The sequence below is a fragment of the Arvicanthis niloticus genome, chromosome 2, assembly GCF_011762505.2.
Source record: "Arvicanthis niloticus isolate mArvNil1 chromosome 2, mArvNil1.pat.X, whole genome shotgun sequence".
Taxonomy (NCBI): domain Eukaryota; kingdom Metazoa; phylum Chordata; class Mammalia; order Rodentia; family Muridae; genus Arvicanthis; species Arvicanthis niloticus.
The window spans coordinates 76,260,360-76,287,188 of record NC_047659.1 but is presented as its reverse complement, the minus strand read 5'-3'; the positions used below and the strand labels follow the sequence as shown (position 1 = coordinate 76,287,188).

Below are 26,829 nucleotides of genomic sequence, written 5' to 3'. Positions count from 1 at the left end.
TACCCACAGTAGGCTCCTGGAAGGAGTGTACATAGTGTATTTAGTTACTTTTCTGTTGTGGTATAAAACACCTGGGCCTAGACAACTTATACAAGGAAGAGTTTATTTGGGTTTAGGGTTCTAGGAAAGACCGTGTAGTGGGGGCAGTAAGGCAGCAGGCAGCCAGAGTATGAAGCTGAGAGATCACAACTTCAACCTTCAATATGAAGTAGAGAGCAAATCAGAAGTGGTGTGAGGCCCTGGGCTCTTGCAACTCACTTCAGTGACACTCTTCCTGAAGCAAGACTGCCCCATGTCCCCAGACAGCAGCTCCACTGACTGGGGACTGAGTATTAATATGTGAGCTTCATTCAAACCACCACACAGAGTAAAGGTTTCTGGGCCCAATGACACACTTGCTTTCTGGGACTTAGCTGGCAACATTGGAAGTAAGATCAGACCCCGATGCCATCTCCAAGCTTAATGTGTTGAGACCACTGGGGGCAAGTTGATGGTAAGTGGAGTCAGGTTCGTTGTCAGCACAGGGACTGACAGGCTTCAGGAAATGTTTCAGATTCTCTGTAGTTTGTCATTGTTCGGAGCCGACTTTAGTAGAAAGCGGCTAGATCAACTTTGCAGCCATCTGGAACCATATACCCTGATGAAAGACTTGGTTGTCAAAAGCCTATAACAGCTGAAGCACACTCTGATACATATATTGTTTATCCCACATAGCTTGTTTTGCTGTTCAGTGACCTCAGCTGTATGGTGCACGTGGTAAAGTGTTTTCACCTGTGTTCTCCTGCTTGTGTATATAAATACCTCAGAATTCCCTTCAAAGGAGAGACTTAATAAGAGACTTGATAAAAGAGAGACTTGATCACACCCTGTCTTGTCTCCATTCTTCGAGTCTCTTGCCCCAAGAGCCCCACTCTCTCTCTTGACCAGAGCACTTAGCCCCAAAAGCGTTGAGGCAGAGTAAAGGCCACAACATGTCATCATTATTTCTGTTGCCACATTAGTCATCTATTACATTGATGGTCTGAAGGTGTGGTCTTTGGACTATCTGCATGAAAAAAAAAAAAAAAAAAAAAACCTTCTAATGAAATTCTCAGTCCCATCCCCAATCAATGACAAACTCTGAGGCTGTGGCCTAAGGATCCGTATTGTAATAGGCTCTGCCTGTTATTCTGACATCCTTCAAAGTATGAATACAACTGAACTATCTTCTGTGTCCTCATACCTTAGCTATTTCTTGGTCCTGACTCAGCTTCCCACTCAGTTTTTCATTGTTTTAATGTATTATCTACCACTACCTCCCACATACACTCTGGTGGAGTGTCTGCTTTTTGATCAACAGATGCCCTTATAGACCATGCATCATCCAGTAATCTTCTCCCATAAGTTTGCATCGACTGAAACCTGGTCTCTGTAGTGCTAAATCTGCCCAGACTTACCTACCAATTGTCCTCCTTTCTCCCTTCCACTGTCTTAGATCTTATTCTTATCCCCGTTCTTTTGTGAAAACTCCCATTCTCCAAGTGTTCTGTGATGCTTGAGTATATGTCAATCTGGTTTGCCTAAGGGATGCCTCAAAGGGCTGGTAAGACGTGATTTCTGGAATCAGCATTAGAATCAGCAGACTAAGGAAAGAACCTCCACCCTCACAGATGGGGCTATGTATCAACCGCTCCACTGACAACTACATTTGTTACTTTTCTCCTTGCTGTAACAGAATTCCTATCAAAAGTAACTTGAGGAAAAAGTTATTTTGGTTTTTTGTTTTTGTGAGACAGACAAGGTTTCTCTGTGTAACCCTGGATGTCCTGGAACGCAACTCTGTAGAACAAACAGGCCTCAAACTGTCAGAGATTTGCCTGCCTCTGCCTCCTGAGTGCTGGGATTAAAGGCTTGCGCCAACACTGTCAGCTAGGGAAGAAGAGTCTATTTGGATCAAAGTTAGATGATAATAATCCTGAAGTCTGAGGCTGCTGATCATATTGTAAACCATCAGGATGCAGGGAGAGAGAGAGAGAGAGAGAGAGAGAGAGAGAGAGAGAGAGAGAGAGAGAGAGAGAGAGAAAACACAGTATGGGGCACTTGGGTAAAGCCTAGGCACAGTGGGGAGAATTCTGCTGTGGTCTAGCTGGGGAGGTGAAAGTGTTGGACTAGAGAGACAGAGTCTTTCTCTGTTCTCAGAGAGTACTGTTCTCAGGCTGGAAATGTGGCTTAGCAGTAGAGAACTTAATCAAATACTTATAAACCCTTGAAGTTTCATCCTTAGCTCTGTAAAACAAACAAATGCAAGGAACACTTCTTGTCTCTGAACTGTTCTCTGGAGAGAGAATCCTGGATCAGCAGCCTTTCCCAGGTAACTTCTAGCCAGGTCTTATACTTCTCACACAGCTTCATTCTAATTCCCCCACCCATGTAATTTTCAGCAAATAACCATCACCTCTGTTTTATAGGAAAAGGAATTCATCTTGCAGCAACCCCTTCCATTTCTAACCACTGACACTATAAATAGACACAAATGATTTCCTTCAGTCTCTCACAGTAAGTGACTCTCCTCTCGTGGCTGAGTCCCCAGTGTCCATTATTTATCTATGTCCAGCCAGTTCTTTGGCTAAACTGGAAAAACACCCAAACCACACCGCCTCACTCTCCAGTTCTCATCTTGTTGTCCAGTTCTTAAAATCCAAAGATTTCCAGTTTCTGTCTTGACCATTCAGAATTGTTTTGACATAGTTGATTGTTTGAAATGGTTTCTTCTTTTGATTTCTCTGATGTCATATTCTCTCTCTTTTTTTTCTTTGCATGTTACCTTCCTGTGCCAGCTTTCTCATTCACATAACTTTTAAATATTGGTGGTTGTTGGGAGCCGACTTTTAGCAGAAAGCGGCTAGAAAGCAGCTATCAACTTTGCAGCCATCTTGAACCATATACCCTGATAGAGACTTGTTTTTCAACAGCCTACAACAGCTGAAACACACTCTGACGAACATCTTGTTTATCCCACATAGCTTGTTTTGCTGTTTAGTGACCCCCCCCATGGTGCACGTGGTAAAATGTCTTCACCTGTGTTCTCCTGCTTGTGCTTATAAATACCCAGGATTTCCTTGTAATAGGGTCAGTAGGAGAAGTGAATAGGAGAGGTCAATATGAGTGAATAGGAGACAGTAAACGAGACTTGACCACACACCCTGTCTTGTCTCCATTCTTTGAGTCTCTTGCCCCTCCATCACCACTCTCTCTCTTGACCACAACACTTAGCCCCAAAGCGTGGGGCAGTGCGGTCCTCAACAGGTGGTTGTATCCTAGTTCCTTTTATTTTTAACATTTCAATAGATCTCACTAATTCTCACCACCAACTTCAATTGCTAGCTAATTATGAGATGTCTCATAACCTACAAACTTAACATGTATAAAATTGAATTCCATGTATAAAATCCAACTCCTATTGCACCATCTGGTCCTTCCATAGAGAGGGCTCTAGCATTTACTGATGCAAAAGTCAGAAACCATGTCACCTATGACCCCTTTCCTTCCTTTCTTCCTTCCTTCCTTTCTTCACTTAGTCAATTACCACATTTTATTTATTCCACCTCTGAAGTTGTCTTAGTGTGGGTTTTATTGCTGTGAAGAGACACCATGACCAAGCCAACTCTTATAAAAAAAAAAAAAAAAAAACAAAAACAAAAACATTTAATTGGGGCTGGCTTACAGTTTCATAGATTTAGTCCATTATCATTGTGGTAGGAAGCATGGCAGGGTGCAGGCAGACATGGTGCTGGAGGAGTCAATAGTCAGGCAAAGACTGTGTTTGTTTCACATTGGATGTAGCTTGATCATTAAGCCCTGCCTCCACAGTTACACATTTCCTCTAACAAGGCCACACCTCCTAATGGTGCTACTCCCAATGGGCCAAGCATTCAAACAGGAGTCTATGGGGGGGAGGGGGGATTCCTATTCAAACCATCACAGAAGTACTGTATATAAATATATATTTATGTCTATCTTCCCATTGGAATCTCTCCATGTCTCCTGGAAGTCCTTGGTGTGAGCCATGGTCACTTTTACAACAGCAGTGGCCTCTCATTTTTCTTCATCTACATTTGCCTCTCTCAGATCTATTTTCTGCAAAGCAACCAGAGTGAACTTTAGAAAATACACATCTGATTAGACCAATATATCCTGTTTCACTCTCCTGGGGTTGAAAATGAGGTCACATTCCTCTCAGTGCTCCAATCAGATGACTTTGAGCCTTCAACTCGTCTCCCTTGTGTGATAATTTCAGATTCCAGAAGTTCAGATTGTCTTAATAAACCGAACTGGAAAATTGGTGCAGACTCTTTTTCACTTGCTGTGACTATCTGTAAAACACAAGATTCTACCTACTCCTCTTTCGCCGGTAGACCTTATTCTTTGCAGTGTGATTTGCTTTGGCCAGATGTAACCAGTGAGCTCAGGGTAACGTCCACTCAGTGAGAAGTGATCTTTAATGATCTAGGAGCCCAACAGTACTGACTTCTATATGGGGAAACAAAACAAAACAAAACAGGGTTTTCCAAAGTATTCTACTCAGCTATGATCACTTTGTCACAGGCTTAGGATTCAAACATCCATTCTCTTCCCTTAAACATTTCCTAGTTCATACAAGAGCATTTCAGTTGATTCAGAACCTGCTTTTATTCTCTGAGGCAAAGCCCTAATGGCTCTGTAAACTAGGGCATGCTGCTTGTTTCTGCCCAACTCTGCTGTGTTGGGAGCCGACTTTAGCAGAAAGCGGCTAGATCAACTTTGCAGCCATCTGGAACCATATACCCTGACGAAAGATTTGGTTTTCAATAGCCTACAACAGCTGAAGCACACTCTGATATCCCACATATTTTGTGTTGCTGTTTACTGCCCCCAGCTGCAAGGTGCACTTGGTGGCCATGCCTGCAAGGCATGCAGTTCACGTGCTGTCCACGTGCTATCTACACCATACATGCTTATAAGGCGCATGTGCTATCCACGCCTGCAAGGCATTGTGGTGCACGTGCTGTCCACGCTATAGACGCCTGTAAGGCTTACGTCATATCAACACCTGCAAGGCACGTGGTATCCACGCGCCTACAAGGCACGTGGCAAAAGCCTATAAATAGCTCCGAATTCCCTTCAATAAACGAGACTTGATCAGAATCTCTGTCTTGTCTCCATTCTTCGCGTCTCTTCCCCTTTATCCCCACTCTCTCTCGCTAGACCCTGACCCTCGGACCGGAACGGGCAGTACGGGCTGCAACACTGCTGCACAAGAGGTTCAAGTGCATTTGGTGCCACAGAAGGGAATGCTGAGGACTACCCAATCCCAGGCATTTGAAGCCTGTGTCCATGGTTAAGAGGCATTATTACCTTAGTTGATCTTTAACTAAAATGTCCTTAATTCTTGTCTAGGTTCTGTGTTTGCTTCTTTACCTGACCACTAAGTTAAGCTAGGAACTTCAAAATTCCCAGTAGTGGGCCAAGAGCAGTAGCATACACCCTTAATCACAGAGCTTAGGCAGAGGCAGAGGCAGAGAGGCAGAGGCAGGGAGGCAGGGAGGCAGGGAGGCAGGGAGGCAGGGAGGCAGGGAGGCAGAGAGGCAGAGAGGCAGAGAGGCAGAGAGGCAGAGAGGCAGAGAGGCAGAGAGGCAGAGAGGCAGAGAGAGAGGCAGAGGCAGTCAGGTCTCTGGGAGTTTGAGGCCAACTTGGTCTATATAGTGAGTCCTGGGGTGTAGCCGCCTGCGGCCATGGATTAACTGGGTTCACCTGAAAGGGGGACTGGAAATGAAAAAGGGAACGGAGGGCGAGAAAAGATGAAGCCAAGACAAAGTTCTCTGATCAAGGCTTGAAGTTTAATGTTCAGCTCTCAATTTAAAGGGAAAGCTCCACTAAGCCCTTTCTTGTTTCAGCCAGAGATGGGTGGGGTAATCCGTTCTGGGTCTTGGCCGGAGATATCTCAAGGCAAGCCCAGGGGCGGTTATTCTTCTATATTCTGTGCAACCAAGGTGGGTAACTCCACCTAGATCCTATCACTTGGTCTGTTGTGATAAACAAGGTCTTTCAGGCCTGCTCAAGGCTTGGGGAAGGCACACTGGGACAAGCAGGGCTTTGTTAAGAGATTGTGTCTCAAAAAACCAAAACCAAAAGAAACACAAACAAAAATAAAACCAAATAAACAAACAAACAAAACCCCCAAACAAACCAAAACCAAGAGGCAAGCAAACAAAACACAAGCTAAGCCATCTCTCTAACCCTGAAAAGAAAGGATGCTTAGAATCTGGGCACTGAGAACCAAGTATCAAAGGCTGTCAGAAACTGTGAATTATCTGTAGAATTTCATTTGTGCAGCTCACAGAAAGATGATCTAAAGTTCTCACAGGAACATCGGGAATACGTTTTCATGTTTTATGTGCTTGGTTACTTTGATTCAATATTATGCAGGCTCATCCACATTGTAAAGTATACCAGAGATCTGCTCATTTCTCAGATACCTGATCTTGAAGTAGTGCAGGGCCTCCAGAGGCATTCAATTTAGATAAGTTAGAGGGAATTGGCTGGTTCTTCCTGTCCTCTGCCTAGCCTGTCCACTATGAAACCAAAGAGTAGCAGCAGAAAATATGCTTTTATAGTATACTACTGTTATCTTCCATTAATTAAATTCTTTCTTGCTTGGAGAAGTAGTTCCAAACTTTAATCCCCGTGTTCAAGAGGTAGAGAGAGGAATAGGTAGATCTCTGTGAGATCAAGGCCAGCCTGGTCTACAAAGAAAGTTCCAGGCTAGACAGGGATATACAGAGAGACCTTGCCTCAACAAACAAGCAAACCATTTATTCTTCCTGTTGGTGTTTTCCTTACTCCAATAATTTCACATTTCTTTTCTTTCTTTCTTTCTTTCTTTCTTTCTTTCTTTCTTTCTTTCTTTCTTTCTTTCTTTCTATGTTTGTTTATTTAGTTATTTAATTTCTTGAGGGGACTGGAGAGACAGCTTAGCAATTAAGAGCACTGGCTACTTTTCCAAGATTCCCTGCATCAACATAGCAGTTCACAACTGTCTATAACTACAGTTCCAAGGGATCTAACATCCTTTTCTGGTTTCTAAGGACACTGTACACTCATGGTGCATAGAAATCCATCCAGGAAAAATATCCATACACATAAAAATGAAAATTATTAGAAGTCTAAAAATCACTTGATTCCGCTAGTGTTAAGGTCTGCTCTGCCCCACACTTGGGGGCCATTATGTCCCAGCCTGGGCTGCTGCTCCAGTCCAAGGGTCAGGGTCTAGCAAGAGAGAGAGTGGGGATGCAGGGGCAAGAGACACGAAGAATGGAGACAAAACAGAGTGTGTGACCAAGTCTTGTTTACTGTCTCCTCCTCTCTTATTGTCTCCTCCTCTTACTGTCTCCTCTATTGCCTCCTCCTTTGTTGTCTCTCTCCTCTTATTGTCTCCTTATTTGTCCTTATATTGCAAGGAAATCCTGGGTATTTATAAGCACAAGCAGGGGACCACAGCTGAAGACTCTTTACCACGTGCGCCATGAAGCTGGGGGCACTAAACAGCAAAACAAGATATGTGGGATAAACAAGATGTTTATCAGAGTGTGCTCAGCTGTTTGTAGGCTGTTGAAAACAAGTCTCTTGTCAGGGTATATGGCTCGAGATGGCTGCAAAGATGATAGCTGCTTTCTGCTAGAATTCAGCTCCCAACACTGTAGCTCTCTCTGGTCTTCAGACTTTCAGGATCAGCATCATGGCCCTTAGTGCATCTAGTGTGTGGAACTGACCACTCTAATCAATTAAATACACAGGGCATGGGTCCATAAGCAGCGCTTTAATTTTATTTTCAAATTGTCTTAAAGATATTGGTGTTTTTGTCTGCATGTATGCCTGGTGCTTGAAGAGGGCAGAAGAGGGTGTTGGTTCCCTTGGAACTGGAATTAGAGATGGTTGTGAGCTGCAACATGGGTGCTGGGCATTGAATCCAGGTCCTTAGGAAGAACATCCAGTGCTCTTAACGTGTGCGCCAGCTGTAAAGCACATGGAGTGCTCTCAAGGAGCCGTAAGCTTTCTTCCAGGCTTCATACCCCTAGTCCATCTTGCTGACTTGCTCAGTCAACCCTCCTTTTCCTTCCCCTAAACTTCCATTCACCATTCTGTGTGCATTCTTCTCCCAACGAGTTTCTCTCCCACTTTAGAATCTGTTTGCTTCTTTCCAGAATCAGTCACTACAGTTTGCAGACATTTTCCATCTGTGTGGTGATCATCAACATTCTTTACTTGTCTCTCACAGCACTCCCTGGGAAGAGAGGTAAGCTGATAGATTGCATGGGGAAAAAATCCCCTGTTTGAATATTGGGCATTTTATTTTGTTTATATAACACATGCAGTTTCTTCTAGTTAACAGAGATTCACAAATTTAGGTGTGCAAAAAGGATATTTAATTTTTAATGTATTTATTTGTTTTTGGAGACATAGTCTTTCTGTGTAGTCCTGGCTGTCCTGGACTTCCCTATTGAGGTCAGACTTACAGAGATCTGACTGCCTCTGTCTCCCAAGTGGTGGGATCTGAGTTGTGAGTCACCACATCTACCCTGACTTTTTAAAATGCATTGCCCTCAAGTGCTAAATTTGGGAAAACAGCTGCAATGTCTGAGATGGAACCTGGGAATCTTAATTTTAACAAGAACACCAGATGATTTTGAAGTCTCCAGTCCTTTCTTGGTTTAGGAACCCCTCTCTCATGGACAAGATCTGATGGAGTGAGGCTCCCCTCCCTCTTTCATTTGCAATTCTACATCCACTGAAGACCCTACAGGAGACTTGCAAATTACATTCTTGTAGCGCTAATTAACCACTTGGTGCTCCGGACAGGTCCTATGCCTTGAATAGCTTAAAGGCTGGACAGTTCTAATCCTTTCTGCTGCTAGCAAATACTCTTCTCCGATCCTCCTGAGTTAACATCTTTTAAAATCTACTTTTCATTTCTGTTACCCCAAACACAATTGGGGAAGTGGCCTGTGTGTCCACTTCCCCCAATTCTCACTTGTCGGAGGGCCATTAGGTCTGGACGTTTTAAATTCCTCATCATGGCCATCTCTGCCTTCCTCTCTTCCAGTTCCTAGCCCTTCCAAATCCAAAGGACCCACCTTAGTCTACCTGTGCAGCTATTAGCCATTGGGTCTTTATTGATTGATCAAAAACCAGTTGGGGACAAGGACCTTCAGCATTTGGACAGATTCCCGATTTGGGGGCCAGATTAATTCAAAGCATTAGAACCAATCCCTAACACATTCTAATACTATCAATGTTTAAAAAGTTAATAATGGACCAGTGAGATGGCTCGGTGAGTAAAGGCACTTCCTGCCAAGCCTGATGACTTCAGTTTGAATCCTAGGACCCACGTGGTTGGGGGAGTACCGACTCCTGGTAGGTTTTTCTCTAATTGCCACACATGTCCACCATGTGCCTCACTAATGTGATTTTAAAATTTATTAACATGTGAAGGTAAACAGTAACACAGGGAGAGTTATACTGTTAGGTGTGAAAGTCAGTCTTGAAATAATGAACATCCTGGCTAGCTGTAGGAATATTTTGAACAGCTATTTTATACTTCTCCTTGTTCACTGGATAAGTTTGGGACACCTAGTTTTAGTCCCTGTAACATTTTTGGAGCAATTACCTGGAAGGATTTTTTTTCTAAATTATTATTCACAGAGGGCTATAATGTATGTATAATCACAACATTTTTTTGTCTGAAAAAAGACTATGGTTGCATGTCACCCTCCAAGATAAATGGTAATTATCTATTTATAGCTCAGTTTTATGTTTGTTTACACTTTGTCTCTGTGTTGATTTGAATAATGGAGCTCATAGGCTCATAGGTTTGAATACTTAAGTCACCAGGGAGTGGCACTATTTGAAAGGATAAGGAGGGGTGGCCTTGTTGGAGAAAGTGTGTCACTGGGGTTGGGCTTTAAGGTTTCAAAAGCCCATACCAACTGTGATGGCTGTTCTTGTCAATTTGACTACATTTGGAATGAACTGTCTTTGATCTGGATCTTGAGGTGGGAAGACACACTTTTCATCTGGGCCACACCTTCTGCTGGAAGTCAAAATAAGGACATGGAAGAAGGAAGCTTTTGCTCTTTGCTTCCTTGCCTCGCTAGCAGATCCATTCCTTCATTGGCATTAGAGCCCACCTCTTTGGGATTTCAGTATCTACTGAAGACCAGCTGAGACATCCATCCTTGTGGACTAAGCAACTCCTGGACTCTTGGATTTTCTATTGACAGCCAACCATTGTTGGATTAACTAAACTGTAGTCTGTAAGTCATTCCAATAAATATAAAATATATTTAAAAAATATAATAAATATATAAATTTCCTTTATATATAGATAGAGATAGAGATAGAGATAGAGATAGAGATAGAGATAGAGATATATTCTTTCTATAAGTTCTGTTACTCTAGAGAACCATGACTAATATGCCAGTGCCCAGAGTCTCTCTCTTCCTGTTTCCTTGTGGATCAGGATGTAGAACTCACAGTTACCTCTCCAGCTACCTTGTCTGCCTACATGCCACCACTTTCCCTAATGGGATGAAAATGACCTAAACATTTGAAACTGTAAGCCAGCCCCAATTAAATGCTTTCTTTTTATAAGAGTTGCAAGCAATGGTTGTAGTGTATCTTCACTGCATTATAACACTAAGACAGTCTCTAAGTGTTTTATCTTTTGCCAATGTCATTTCAATGTTTTTAATATAAAATGTTAATGACAAACATTTTTTCCTGTTGAAATAAAACAGGCACTCCCAAACTTAGCATTACTGTCTATTTTGGCCCCAGTAATAGAGTTTTTATTTTTATTTAAACACACACACACACGCACACGTGCGCGCGCATACACACACACTATATGGAGTTTAGAAGTATCTTTGACCTCTATCTACTTTGTACAATTAACATCACTCCTTCAAGTTGTGTCATAAAAACAACAAACTAAAAACCTCCATACATTGGCAGAGATCCCTAAGGAGTAAAGATAGACTAGCTCCAAAGTAGAATCATGAGGTTAAAATGATGGAATTCACCTAAACAACTACATGGAAGAGTTCAGTACCTTTGGTCAGTGTTTTTCTTTTTATATTAAACATCACATATTGCTTCTAAGAGTGTTTCTTAAGGAACAGCAGTATTGCTCTTTTTTGGCTTGAGCCTGAGTTGGCTGCTGAGTAGGAAACTTGAGTATTCCCATAGATACCTCTAAAGAGGCAAACTCAGTCCTGAGGGTTCTCCCAGCACGAACCCAGCACTCTGGGACCAGGACTCTGTCCACTAAGCCTTTGAAGAGTTTTCAGCAGAAATGAAGCTCTGATTTCCAGAATATCCTAAAATCTACCTGCACCTCAAACAGAATAACCAGCATCTTGGAGATCATGGCTCATGCTGTTGAGATCCCAGCTCTCCACTCACTTCACAAAAATACTAGAACCTCTTTTATCTTAAAAAAAAAAAAAAAAGAGAAAAAACATCAAGATCCCCACTGACAAGGACCTTAAGACTTGTAGTACCAGATCATCCCACCATTCCTGTGCTCTATACCTTGAATGTTGAGCTTGACTCCATGGACAGAGTCTAGAGACCTTTGGTTCTGCCTCTACCTCTACTCAGGGTTTTCTGATCCTGCTTTGGCTTTGAGAGGCCAGGAGACTTGTTGGGAGTCCTAAGTGTCATGTGTTCAATGTTGTGTGTTCCTAAGAAACTCTGGGCTCCAGACCACATTCCTCTGGATCTCTCCCCTGATGGAAAAATGAAAATAAAAGGTTTTAGAGCTACTGAAATTGAACTGGATGAGGGGGCATGGCCATGAATGCTGAATTTGAAGCTTCTGTGTAGTTTGATCTTCTAGTTAAATCAGATAGAATGAGATACACCTGGTCAGACTTTCCTTTCTCCTCCCCATATATATTGCCCCTCGAATGAAACACAACATTTTAAATTTTACTTTATCTTTACCGATTTTATTAGTGCGGGTGTTGCTGGCCTTTCATTATGTGGTAAACTGGTCACCTTGGTCTTTCTTCTATAGAGTACTGGGGTGAGAAGGCATGTTTGCTCGGCACTAGCTATGGCAGAAATAGGCAGCATGGGATATGGTCGACTTTGAACTGTCCCTTTGTAGTTTCCCTCTTTGCTTGGCTTGAAAATTTTTTGGTACACATGAACTTGACAACACCCAGTACTTGGGAGGCAGCAGCAGGAGGATTGACATGAGTTCACAGCCAACTTGGGTTACATAGTGAATTCAAGGCCAGTCTACTATTTAAGTACTTCTGTTATTCAGTGTCACCATGGAAACATCAGAATGCTGTGGTCTCAGGGATTAAAATTGAGTATCGGCTTGGGAAATCTGGGTAGTTAAAATGTACTATTGTGCATAGTTCCAAGGTTTAAGGACACTTGGCAAGTGTTTTCCACTGCTTTGTATTCTCCCTTGGTTTGGCTTAGAATATCCTTTGTATTTTTTTCACCAATACAATGATTTTAACGGAGGAAAAAAAAGGTTAGAATACAGCAGTGATTTAAGGTTTTGTGTTAACATTTCCCTACTTTCAAACAGGAAACAGACATATTTGGTTTACGCAGATCATTGCACTGGGCTAGGCAGGAAGTCAGCCTAAAGACACAGTTTTCCCTTAAATGTATTGGTCTTCCTGGACTTGCTGATACTTTTTGAGAATATGAGAGCAGAAAGCAAAGAGGGGATTGAGATAACAGAGTATAGAAAGTGAAACCACGAAAGCTATGTATGTTCACCAAGTGTTCAGTTTCCCAATTAGGTCTCTGACTGAATATTGTCTCTTGATCCTTTTACTGTCATTCAGTGTCATGGCACTCTGGCACATGCCGTGTGTCTGGAGAATAACTTCTAGAGCCAGCCATGGAGATATGTGCCTGTAATCCCATCACTCAGGAGGCATTGGCAGGAGTATAGTGAGTTCAAAATGGCCTGAGTTACATAGTGAGATTCTGTCTGTACTGGCTGGTTTTGTGTCAACTTGACACAAACTGGAGTTATCACAGAGAAGGGAGCTTCAATTGAGGAAACACCTCCATGAGATCCAGCTGTAAGGCATTTTCTCAATTAGTGATCAAGAGAGGGACCCACTCTGGCTAGCGCCATCCCTGGGCTGGTAGTCTTGGTTTCTATAAGAAAGCAAGCTGAGCAAGGCAGGGGAAGCAAGCCAGTAAGTAACATCTCTCCATGGCCTCTTCATCAGCTCCTGATTCCTGATGTGCTTGAGTTCCAGTCCTGACTTCCTTTGGTGATGAACAGCAGTGTGGAAGTGTAAGCTAAATAAATCTTTTCCTCCCCAACTTGCATCTTGGTCATGTTTGTGCAGGAATAGAAACCCTGACTAAGACACTGTCTTAACAGGCTCCCTTTCCCACTACCAGAAACACTCTGATAGTCTTTTTCATTTTTGGAGACAGGATTTCTCTGTGTAGCCCTGGCTGTCCTGGAACTAGTTCTGTAGACCAGAGTGGTCTCAAACTCAGAGATCAGGATGCCTTTGCATCCCAGCTGGATCTCATGGAGGCGTTTCCTCAATTGAAGCTCCCTTCTCTGTGATAACTCCAGTTTGTGTCAAGTTGACACAAAACCAGCCAGTACAGACAGGATCTCACTATGTAACTCAGGCCATTTTGAACTCACTATACTCCTGCCAAAGCCTCCTGAGTGATGGGATTACAGGCACATATCTCCATGGCTGGCTCTTGAAGTTAGTCAAATTCTCCAGACACACAGTGCTAGGATTAAAGGCATGTGACACCACTGCGTTTGGACACCTCTGATAGTCTCATCTCTGGCAGTCTGGTCTACTGAGCACTACTGTAAGCAAAGCCTTCTGGTTAAGGCAGGGGTTTGAATACTTCTGTTACAGAAGAGGGAGAGATAGTTTAGATTTATGACTTTTGCTGGGAGTGCATTTGTGGGCATGCACATTCCACCAAAAGCATATTAAGGTCAGAAATCAACTTGGAATCCGTTTTCTCTTTCTACTATGTGGTTCTCGGAGGTCACATTTGGGTTGTCGGGCTTGGTGCAAGTGCTTTTTCTTACTGAGACATCTTACTGGCTTGCATTTTAGATGTTGTGTACTCTGTGTCACAGTGACTTAACTCTGATTTGCTGTGGTATAAAAGTCACCTAGAAAATACATGGAGGCAAATGTTTCAAAAAATCTTTATAAAAACAAAATGGATCTGGGAGATAGCTTAATGGGTAGAAACATTTATTCTGTAAGCACGAGGACTTGGGTTGAGTCCCAGAACCCATGTAAAAAGTTGAGCATGGCTCTTTGTGTCTGTGACCCCAACATTAGGGTCAAAGTCAGGAGGATCTTCAAAGTTCTCTGGCCAGTCAACCTAGCCAAAATAGTGAGTTTCCCTTACAGGGAGAGATATTGTCACAAGGTAATAAGGCACAGAATAGAGAAGACAATGGTCCCGTTCTGGCCTCTACATGCATGGCCACAGATCACCTACACAGACATGCATTAAATACATATATCTAAACCATAAAAATTAGATGGAGGCATGTTCGTTTCCTATGGAGACATCTTGATAGCCCTGGTTCTCATCCTTTGGCATCTATCAGAATTATCCACAGAGCATGTTAAAACAGACTGTGAGGCTCTATGCCAGAGGCTTCTGATCCTGTAGGTCTGTGGAGAATTTGTCTACTGGAGTACTTAACTCTGGTCTCAAAGACATTGGTCAAGTTGTGCTGAATCAAACAAATTTTCAAAACTCTCCAAATTTCTTAAGATTTAGAGTGCAGGCAACTTCAGTAGGTTTGGCTTGGGGGTCAGAGATAGTGATATGACACATTGGTTTATATTTGGAGTTACAAATAGCTAGAATTATAATCCTCTCTAGACATTAGAGTATTTTTTTATCATAGTACTAAGTAATTTACTTAAGTCAATTCTTAGGTTAACCTTTACTCTTCTCATACCCGACACACAGCTGGCTAGCAAATCTTTTGGCTCTTCTATTACAATGTCAAATGAATCTGACCCTGGTTACCATCTTCACTGCTCTTCAATTACAATGTACAATGAATCCAACTCACTTCGCTGCTTATCCCTGGTTTGGGTTAGACCACTGTGGGCTGGTTGATTTCAACAGTCCACTCCTTGGTGTTTTGGCTTCTGTTTTACTTTAGCCTCTCATCTCCGATACACACTTCTTGACAATTCTTTACATAGCAATAAGGGTGGTTTTTTAAAATTACTTTTTGGCTTTTCAAGACAGGGTTTCTCTGTGTAATAGCCCTAGCTGTCCTGGAACCCACTGTGTAGACCAGGCTGGCCTAAAACTCAGAGATCCACCTGCCTCCCCAGTGCTAGAATTCAAGGCCTGTGTTGCCATGAGTGTTTTAAAACACATTTGATGAAATTAACATTCCCTATGTCACTCAGCAAATATTGAAGCCAGGCCTCTGTATGGCTTTATTTCTTACTCCCTTGTTCTAGCCACTGGGAAACATATTAAGATTTTGACCTGTTCTCATGTCACTTTTGCTCAGTCTGGAACTTACTATGTAGACTAGGCTAGTCTTGAGCTAACAGAGGTCTGCCTGTCTCTGCCTCTCCAAGCCAAGCTCCTCTTAGATCTTGCTCAGTGGTGTTTCTTTTACTAGAAAGATCCCCCCCTCTAAGCTTTCTTTGCTTCCTGGCTCAGAAGTACCCAGGAAGGTTTCGACTGACCACCTTTTTTTTTTCCTTCGGTTGGTTTCCTTGTTATTTTTGTGCATTCCACTCTAACAAACTCCATGGGGGGGAGGGGGAGCTGTTTTGTTCATCTCTAGCACTGAAGATTTCTTACTATGCCATAAGGTGCCTGATACATATTTAAAAGCACAGATTACAGACTTTACAGTTAACTGGAGTATCTCAAGGCCACAGGGTGCTGCTGTTTCTCCAGGCTCCTTCAGGATATACTGTTGCCAACCAGTATTATTCATTTTAATACCCAAGGAACAGTGACTTTGATAGAACCCTCTTCTAAATTTCCTTTTCATGGATTTTAAATTATAAATTGGTCATTTATTGTTCTCATACATCATGTTGCTGCATTTTCCACGGATCATATTCTTTTTAGTACCTTTCTCTAGAGCACTCATTTTCTTTTACTCATTGTCCACATCACTTTGACCCCCCGGAATAATTAATTCTCCTGGATAAAAGCTCCCCCACCCCTCATCTAGCATAGTCTTTAAAGTTTTGGGTAAAATATAAAACAAATCGGGAAAAGATAAATAATACCTGACAGGGCATACTGGTTACTTATCAATCTCAGGGTAGGTGAAGACGGTTTTTAACATGACTGGGGATATTTTAGGACATCAAAAAGCCATTAAGGATGGTCATTCTCCATGCACTCTACAGAGAATGCCTAGGTTATTGTATAATTGTTATGTGGCAAGTCGTCTTTTCTCAGACCTTTTAGGGTGAGTTTGCATGCTCTGCATATAGAAGGAATTCTAGAAGCCTGGATTGCACCACCCACTCCACGCACCCCTTACTTGTAGAAACCTTTGCCCTTCCAACCCCCACTCCCTCCAAATAAGGGCTCTACAAGGGGCAGTCCTCAGCTCCGGAGCCTGCTGCTTGACACCTATTGTCCCCGTTTGGATGTCAAGAGATTTCGCCTGAAGGACCCCAGCTTAGATGTCACTCAAAACTCAAGGGTCTGCGGCAGCGGCCTCTGTGGGGGTACTTTCCAGATCTGCAAAGGGGCAGGAACCTGGCGCAGAGGACAAGGCCGGACGGGAGGCGCGGTCCGGTGACCTTTTTCGACAGGCATTCACGTCAGGCAGCCCCAACGGCTTGAAGGCCCTCGCTCCCTATTGCTCCCGCCCCCCCTCGTTTCAGAGCGCTGGCTAAGTCCCTCCCGCGCCGGCTCTTGTCCCACTAGGAGCAGCTCAGTGCATCGGGGACAGGGAGAAGCGGTCTGCGCCCACGGAGCGCACGTCTCTGTTCGCAACGCAGCGCTACCCTTGCCCCCCTCGGCTGCCCACTCCAGACGTCCAACGGCTCCGCGCGCGCACGGTGAGCGCCATCCTGAATCGAGGCGCCGAAGGGGAAGAAGGCCGCTGCACTTGGGTGTCCTTTTTACCTTCGGAGCGGTCCGAGCGGCTGGAAGGGCTCGCTCAAGGCCTCCCCACCCCCACCCCGGTCACTCCCAGTGCCCTTCTCTACCCCTGGCCCTGACCTCTGTCCCTCTCGTTCTTGCAAGGCAACGGGTGCCACTTGCCCTGATGGGGACCGTTGCCTTGGCGGTTGGCGGCGGCCGTGCCAGGCCCCGCCCCCGGCGCGAGCTCGGTGCCCCGGGGCGGGCGGGAAGGGGGAGGGGCAGGCGGTCCGGCGCCCCGCTGGCGGGTCGCGCGCGTGCCCGCGGGCCCCTTCCTGCCGGCGGCGCGCGCCGCCCCCGCCCCCACCGCGCGCGCAGCCTCTCGCCCGCTGCGCGTTTTGTCCCGCGTCTCTCCCCGTCCGTCTCCTGACTTGCTGCTCTTGTCCTTCCCTCCCGCTTTTTTTCTCCTCTCTTCTCGGTCTAAAGATGCCCTCGGCCACCAGCCACAGCGGAAGCGGCAGCAAATCGTCGGGACCGCCGCCGCCGTCCGGTTCCTCCGGGAGTGAGGCGGCGGCCGGGGCAGCTGCGCCGGCTTCTCAGCATCCGGCAACCGGCACCGGCGCGGTCCAGACCGAGGCCATGAAGCAGATTCTCGGCGTAATCGACAAGAAACTTCGGAACCTGGAGAAGAAAAAGGTGCGAGGAGATAGTGGAGAGGGAGGGCTTATGGCTCCAGCCCTACTCCTGTCTCGGCGGTGGATGGAGCTTCTTGCCCAGAAAAACGGGCGCCTCGGGGAGGTGCCTGTCACCTGACCCGAACGCGGCGCTGCCTCTAGGCCTCGGTTACTCACATCAGGCTGTGCTGGGCCTTTTCCGCCTGGTGACCGGTTACCTGGGTGGTGGGGCCCGTTGCTGGATATGCTCCGAAACCGAGGCCCGACTTCTGACGGAGGCCATGGGGAAGAAATACAGCGTTCCCGGCCAGCCGATTGCTTGTGGAGTTGAGCGGCCCTTGCCTTGTAACTGTGGCGTTTGCCTCTGTTACCTAGGCTGGAGGCTGGAGGCTGGTGGAATGGTTCTGGCCCCTCTTCCCCTAGAAAAGATATGTGTCTAGTCCTGAACTAGGGTTGCAGTCCCGTCAAGTCCTATTTAAGCGGGCCTTCTCTTGGCTACCCCCGCCCCCTTCTGATGGCCTCCTTACGTTTCCCCCTTTGTTTCGATTGTCTGGGTGCTTGGAACCTCACGCCCAGCCTAGTCACGAGGTAGTTTTTAAATGGTTATTTTGTTGTTTTTGAAATGACTCTTTCTTTTAATTTATTATTTTTTACCGCTTCAGCATTCTAGAGGGTCAGGGAGATACCGTCGATCCTTCGGAGGTGGATCTAGATTAGACTGGAGACTGCCTCTGGGTCTCTGGGCACATGGAGTGTCTAACATGGCGGCGGCTGCTGCGGGAGAGGGAAGCGCTGTACAGGAGCTGCATTGTGAGCACAAAGCGAAAGCAGAGGGGGAGGGCAGAGACCAGGCAACAGCCCCGCCTAGCCCCCCTCCCAAAAAAAAAGTAGAGCCACACCCACACTGTTTTTGGCTTTAATATTTATCCATTCTGGACCATACTGTTAGATTACTTAAATCAGCTTTTTTGTTTTGTGCGTTTAGTGTAGGACGGTGTACTCACACAGTTTAGAGGAAGAGTCTGGGTAGAAGTAAATTTTTATCCTGATTAAGAAAAGTAGTGGAAAGGGACAAACATGGAGTAGTAGAATAAAAATGGAGGCAATTTACCTGGAACTGTTATTCTGACTTGCCCTTTTACACTAAGTAAAATGTAACTTTTGACAACTTATGCCTGCGGTTTCTAGGGCATACTTAACAATTTTGAAAAATTCCGATGAAGGTGTTTAACTAGTTAGAGGATATTATTGAGATAGGATATTAGCTAAAAATCTGAGCTGTAGGAAGTTGGAAAAAAACAGAATATTTAAATCTTGATAGTTTACTGATTTTTTTCCATTTTTGGTGAGTTTGAAACATTCAACTCTGCTACTTTTCTGTCTCAGTGTTGAAGAGTGGCCGCTTTACTATATATAATTTCCCACACTATTTGAAATTGAGAATACATATTGAATTAACAAGATATCAAGCTTGAGTTATTTTGATAAGAATTTTTAATGTATTAAATCATTAAGTAGTGAAAGTAGGAAAATTATTAAAATAGTGAAAGCATTGTAAGCTACATTCAAATATGGAATTTCATGCCAGCATTTTCTGATACTTTGTGTGTTTGGTACTCTGTAAAATTGAGTTTAACTTGAGTATCTTTTTCCTAACGCAATAAGCAACGTTAGTTTGGGTGTTGCTCCAAATGGTTTTTTGGAATTTCTGGGAAGTCAGTTTCTTCCAGAATAGGAACCAACATGAGCCTTAGTGATGTAATATTTGAGGTATAGATGTTAGTGGTTGCAAAACCTTCAAATGTTTATTAAAGAACAACATTGAGCAACAGTCATTGTATTTGTGAGATGACAGATTGAAGTGTTTAAGGGCATTTGAAAACAAGACAAAGAGATCTGGGTTATCTCCATGGGGACTTGACCATAACTGGCCACTTCTCTTTAACTATAGGTAAGAGTAATGTTATTATCACCTGGGCCATGGTGGTACACTCCTTTAGTCCCAGCACTCAGGTGGATCTCTTGAGTGTGAGGCCAGTCTGGTCTACAGAGTGAGTTCAGGACAGCCAGGACTACACGGAGAAACTTGTTCCAAAAACTGGGGGAGGAGAAATGTAATTATTGTTATGGAGATTGACTCAGGTAATAGTATCTTATGATGATGTAACAAATTTATATAAAAATGTTTTACTTCATTTCTGTTGTCTGTGTTTTGGCTGCTGAAGAACTGAAAAGTTGAAGTTATAAAGCACAGAGCTGCTCCCTTACTAGACTGCTGATGTTGTATCTTAATGGCTGTTAAAACTACAGTTACTTTTGGAGATGCTCAAGGCTTTGGATTTTGTATTAATATGAGCACATCTGGTTTTTATTTTATTTTTCTATTACTGGATGATTTGCCCTATGAGAGGTTTTCAGTAGGACTGAGCATTTGTAAAGTACCTAAAATAGGATTTACTCTATGAATCAGTTTTAATGCTTCTTTAGAAACTCCAGTGCAATAGCCATATTTGGTTCTTACCTATTCGTATTACAGCCTGTGACACGGGGAATGCATCCTAACAAAAGTTACTAGTAGCTGATGTAGTATCACTTTAAGTCAGAGACCCAATACAATTGTATTTCATTTAAGAAAACAGCTTTTTATTCATTTGTTAATTTCTGCAGTGAGAATGCTGACTTCTCATTGGTGGGGTTCACAGCGTTATCAAATATCCTGCAACAGAAATATATGAGATTCTGCCTAATATTGGCTTGGCCATTTTGAAGTTTACGCTATAGAAAATCAAATGTATATGTTAAAGCCTTACTTAGCAATTATAATACAAATAATACTGAGTTGAAGGACTTATTACTTTTCTTTCAGCAGTACTTTCAGTAGAAAGAACAGGGCTGTAGGCTGTGTAAGATGATACTTGGAAACAAAGTCTGAATTTTAAGAGATACTCAGTTTGATAGTGTAAGATATAATTTTGATGTAAAGAATGTTTTTTAATAGATTGGCAGCTCTACTAGGTAAAAGGTTAGCTAGTGTTCTCTTTGCTTTAAAAAAGCTTAACTGAAACTCAAACTGATTGGAAGATGTATATTTTTTACCCAGTCCTTAACAAAGTGGCTCTCAACCCGTGGGTCATGACGCCTTTAGGGGGGTTAGGTTTCGTAAGACCATTTGAAAATACAGATATTTACATTACAATTATTAAATGAAGGAGTAACAAAAATAATTTTGTGGTTGAGAGTCACTACAACATAAGGAATTATATTGACAGGTCGCAGCATTAGGGAGGTTGAGAACCACTGCTAAATACTATCTACTTTATGTCTTTGTAATTAATATTTATTAGATAGTGAGACTAACCTTTCTAGACTTGCAGTGTGTTTCTTAGAATTTTTGATGCAGTTGTTGTACAGGGCTTGTGTTAAATGCTTTAATAAATACTCATTCTTTAAACTATTTAATAGATAAAATCTCTTGTGCTAATGTAGGTTTTTTGGGTTTTTTTTTTCCCTGACATTTCAGGTTTTGGGTGAGTTAGCTTCTTAATTGGTTTGCAAGATTCATTCATTCCCAATGCAGAGGCTAAAGTTACTTGGTTATAATATATATATATAAAATATAATATATATATATTTTTAAAGATTTAATTATTTCCTGTATGTGGGTATATTGTCGCTGTCTTCAGACACACCAGAAGAGGGCATCAGATCCCATTACAGATGGTTGTGAGCCACCATGTGGATGCTAGGAATTGAGCTCAGGACCTCTGGAAGAGCAGTCAGTGCACTTAACCACTGAGCCATCTTTCCTGTCCTTTGTTTTATATTCTTGTCTTAGGAAAAAAACTGATGCTTAATTTAAGAGCGTGGTTGTATTTTATTTTTTGAGGGTCTCTATGTAGCTCTGGTCATCCTGGAATTTGCTATTTAGACAAGCCTGGTCTGGAACTCACAGATCACCTGCTCCTGCTTTCTGAGTGCTGGCATTAAAGGAGTGTACCACTACACAAGGTTACTTTGTTTTGAATTCACCTTGCCAAGGGAAAAAACTATGACATGTAATTGGTTCTCAGCTCTCTTGTGCAACCCCCTACACCCATGGTGTATGATATTTAAAAAGGTTGTGAACTCCTTTTCTTGGGTGAGAATAGAATCATGAGTGTTGTTATGATATGTTAAATGATAGATTTTACTTTAGGATACTTATGTGAGTAACTAAGAATGCATTTTGTGATATATATGCAGATTATGAATATAGTTTGTTGGGGCTGGAGAGATGGCTTAGCAGTTAAGAGCACTGGTTACTTTTCCAGAAGCTCTGAGTTCAATTCCCAGCAACCACATGGTGGCTTGCAATCACCTATAATGGGATCTGATGCCCTCTTCTGTCAAGCAAGCATATGTGCAATTAGAGTACTCATACATTAAAAAAAAAAATTTGTCAAGCAGAAGCTCTCCTGATCTATATAGTAAATCCCAGGACAACCAGAGCTACATAGTATGACCCTGTCTTTGGGGCAGGGAATGGAGTATATAATTTGTCATAATCCTTTTTTTTTTTCTTTTTTAAGACAGGGTTTTTATGTATAACCACTATGGCTGTCCTGGAACTATCCTTGTAGCCCAGCCTGACTTTGCCTCCTGAGTGCTGGGATCAAAGGCGAGCGCCCCCACTCCTGGCTAATTTGTCATAATCTTAAGTGAGCAGCTACTAAATTTAGATTTTGGGCTAGGTTGAAGATTAATACTTTCTCATCTTTTCAGAAATCTAGTAAATTTGTTGGTAAACGTTATCGTGACTAATTGACTTTAATTCTATTGCTGTGTTGTTACAGAACCTTAAATTGTTTTAGAGCTAAAAGCCACCTTAGAATTTAGTCCAATTCATTTTATAGAAAAGCAAATAGAAATGTTTCTATAAACTGATCCAGGTCTGAAAGGATGATTTAATATTCATAGAAATAATCAGAATTTGTAACATTGTTCAACCTAGGTGTAATTGTTCACCTTAGTTACCCTGTAGAATGAAATAAACTCTTTTACTTCAAATCCTTTAAAACATTTTAAAATCTATGTGTTTGAATGTTTGCCTGAATATATTTATATGTTCTATGTTTGTATAGTGCTAGCTGAGGAACTGGAATTACAGACTGCTGTGATCTGCCTTGTGGGTGCTGGGAATGGAACCATATCTTTCAAGAGCAACAAGGGCTTATAACAGCTGAGCCATCTCTTTAATGGCTTCTCTCCCACTTTTGAGACAGGATTTTGCTGTGTTGCCTGGCTGTCCTGGAACTTGCTATATAGATCAGGAACTTGCTATGTATAGACCAAGTTGGCCTCACAGATCTGCCTGCCTCCACCTCCCAAATTCTGTTAAAGGCCTGCACCACTGAGGTGGGCTGTTTGTTTATTTTGATGTTGTCTGTCTTGGTAGTCTACAGTGCCAACAAGAATTGTGCTGAGATTCTTTTTATTTAATGTTTATGTCTGGGTGCGTCTATGTATGTAAATGCATATGGTTGTGAATTACTGTTGGTGTTGGGACCAAATCTGGGTGTTCTGCAAGAGTAAGAAGCTTTGTTAACTGCTGAGCCATTTCTCTAGTTCTTAGTTACTCTTTTAAAAATCTAACATGCAGCTAGGTGTACTGGCATATTCCTTTAATCCTAGTATTTTTAAGGTAGAGGGTAGGTGGAGCTCTGTGAGTTCACGGCTAGCCTGGTTTATGTAGTGAGCTCTAGAACAGTCAGGGCTACATAAGCCTTAACTCAAAAAACAACCCCCAAAAGGTGAAAAGTTCAATATGCAAGAAAAAAAAAACAACCCTTGTTAGACATTTAATAATGTTATATTCCTGAGTTTTGTAAATTCTCTAGGTAATGAATATACCAATGTCAGGTATTAGGACATTATTATAATTAAACTTCAAAAAATTTAAATTAAGTTTACATGTATGTGTTCTAGAGCACAGATTCTAGTGTACCTTTGGAGGTCAGAGAACAATTTTCAGGGGTTCTCACCATATATGGCTCCTGTGACTGAACTCAGGTCATCTGACTTGATGGCTTGTGCCTTTACTCACTCAGCCTTCTTGCTATACCTTTGGAAACAATAATACAGTAGTCAGGGCTGGCCTCAAATTTTCTATGTAGAAGGATGACCTTGAACTCTTGTTCCTCTTGTGTCTGCTTTTCAGTGCTAGGAATACAGCTGTGTATCATCACATGCCCAGATGAAACTATTCAAAACGTTTAAATGTTGCTTTTTTTACTTTTTTGGTTTTTTTGAGACAGAGTTTCTCTGTGTAGCCCTGGCTATCTTGGAACTCCATAGACTAGGCTGGCCTTGAACTCAGAAATGCCTCTGCCTCCCAAGTGCTGGGATTAAAGGCTTTCGCCACCACTGCCCAGCTTTTTTTTGTTGTCTTTTAAAGTAAACTTGAATTTTTATTTTTTAGGTGGGCAGACAAGTAGAACAATTTTGATAGTGTAAGCAGGATTTGTCAATACTTAGTTTTAGGCAATGCATTCCTTGTAATAATCTTATTCCAACATAGCAATTTTGCTAGGCTTAATCCAGGCAGAGGCAGGTGGATCTCTGAGTTCGAGGCCAGCCTGGTCTACAGAGTGAGTTCCAGCACAGCCAGGGCTACACAGAGAAACCCTGTCTCAAAAAACAGTCTGTCTTCAATTTATATGACTCAGGGAAGGGAAGAGAATGAATATGAATTTGTGCATGTGTGTTCTTTAGTTATGTAGACTTACCTTTTTTAGTAGCTTTGTTAAACAGAGCAACTAGTAATTCTAAGCCTCTTTAAAACCCGTGATTGTTATTTTTTCAACTTTTAACTTTTTTAGGTGGTATACTAAGGATCAAGTTCAGGGCCTTTGACATATCAGGCAAAAGCACACTAAGCTATGTCTGGTCCAACCTTTAGATTTTGTAAGAATGTGATTCAAAGTAGATGATGTTGGAGCCCTTTGATACTTTCTTTTTCTTATCAGGGTCAATTGCTTCCATTCCTGCATGGACAGTAAGGGTTTGCAGGATTATCTTTTTAAAGTGTGAAATGAAACTTTTGTATATTAACCTTGAAAAAAAATTAGAATGAGATTAGATAACCTCTAATAAATACCAAGAAATACCTTCATCTTAACACTCTTAATACTTTTTTGTTTAGGGCAGACTAATGCTACACGAACAGGCCTTCAGCATTTGAAGAGAACTGTTACAGATCTTCTGAGTTGTACGTGTTTTCTCCACTATTCTCTGAAAAAACTGACAATTTTTGCTGCTTTAATTAATTTTACCAGCTAATTCTCAGTGGAGAGTGACTAGGAAGTAGCTGTTTATTGTTTATAGTCAGCAGTGGTATTTCTCCAGGTGATGTGTGGGGAGCAAGGCATTAGTAATCTGAAATATCTGAAGAGAGAAGTCACTAATGAATGTGGAAAGTTGAAAGAAAAGAAAAATCTTTACTTTGCTGTGTCTGGATTTATGGTTTTAAAGTATTACTGGATTTATTTGGCTTGGGTAAACAGAAAGTATAGCCAGGTGCTCTTTTTTTTAGATTTCACTTTATAATCTGTCTCAGGTTAGGTCTCATTAATTTTAAGAACAAAAGTTATCTGGGTTTCCCAGGGTAGCACGATTTTTCAGATGATGTCTTTCTTGGGACTAGTTGCAATTGAATAATTTTATTTTTTGGAGTCTCACATCTCCTGATTGCTTTTAAAATACATAATTGAAAATGTTTTCTTTTTGGGTGGTTCATTGGTTAAGAGCATGTGTTGCTCCTGCAGAGGAGCTGTGTTCAATTTCCAGTGCACAAATGGAGTCTTAACTACCATTTGTAACTCCTGTTCTACCTGTTCAGATCTGAGCCCCTCTTCTGCTCTCACTGGACACCAGATGTGCATATGGTGCCTATACATACATTTGTGAGAACATTCATACAGATAAGAAACAGATAAAAAAAAATTAATGATGGTTCTTTAGTGGGAATTGTTGGCTGTAAAGTTTGGGAGCACATCTGTCATAGATACCCATCGTGGCTGTGTTGATTTTAAAAACCTATGTCAGTAAAGAGTCTTTGAAGGTGATGACAGAAGTCTTTGGGAAGGATGGAAGTTTAAGATACATTGCTGCTCCTCCTCATCTCAGGTTGGATAAAGGAAACAGCAGTATTAGGCAGAGGATGAAGTGAATCTAGTTAACAGCTGGAATGCAGTGACCTAAAAGATGGATGTTGAGATACCACATGATTCTTTCTGGGATATATTATGGCAAGTTATTTTTCTGCTACTCTTTAGTTTATAATTAGGTGAAATATGATTGACAATAGTGCCTCACTGGTAAGGTAGCTATCTGATAGTTGGAATTTCACATAGCATTGCTGGCTCTTCAGAGAAGAAACTGGAGTTAGAATGGGACAGATAGCACTTGGTGCAGTTATTTCTCTAACACAAGCTTGAGTTCTTAATATAGTTGTACTTCTTATAGGGTTTCTGTTCATAGATTTGTTATCTTGGGAAATGCTTGAATTTTATCTTCTTCATGGTACTATAAATGAAAAACTTTAATACATTTCAGGATATGTAGTAGTTGAAAAAGAAACCTTAATTTGACTTCCACAATTGGTGTTTCAAGGCAGCAAGGGCAGATTAGTGTTAAATTAGTGTTGTGGTAGGCTTCATCTTTTTATGCTATCAATATAGCTTCATTGTACAGGGAAAAAAAGCTTACACCCATTTGTATTTAAAAAACTATTTTTTTTTTTTATCACTGTTTTAGATGGCCATGTTCTGGTTTCAGGGAAGAACTCTACCTTCTGCCCTTTTATTTCTTTAATCTTTGCCTTTTTGTTTTATTTTGTTTGGCCTTTTAGTGTAGCTAGTCTTCCTAAATTCATTAGCTTTATACTGTGAAATTGAAACCCAAATGTATATGTGTGCTCTTTCTTCGTGAACACCAGAAGAGGGCATCAGATTTCTAGTTGAACTTTGAA

The 26,829-nt window shown here is 42.1% G+C and overlaps 1 protein-coding gene across 3 annotated transcripts in view; it reads left to right on the top strand.

Moving 5' to 3' along the window:
- The first annotated feature begins 16,628 nt into the window (after positions 1-16,628).
- Positions 16,629-26,829, top strand: part of Caprin1 (cell cycle associated protein 1) — a 30,860-nt gene continuing 20,659 nt past the window's right edge. The window contains exons 1-2 of one of the 3 annotated variants that reach the window (XM_034496221.2): positions 16,629-17,126; positions 17,635-17,844. In XM_034496221.2, the coding sequence (XP_034352112.1) occupies positions 17,635-17,844 (210 nt within the window). In that variant the 5' untranslated portion in view covers positions 16,629-17,126. Of the gene's footprint in view, positions 17,127-17,448; positions 17,845-26,829 lie in introns of those variants that run through there. The other 2 variants (XM_034496223.2, XM_034496222.2) reach the window with 2 other exon arrangements.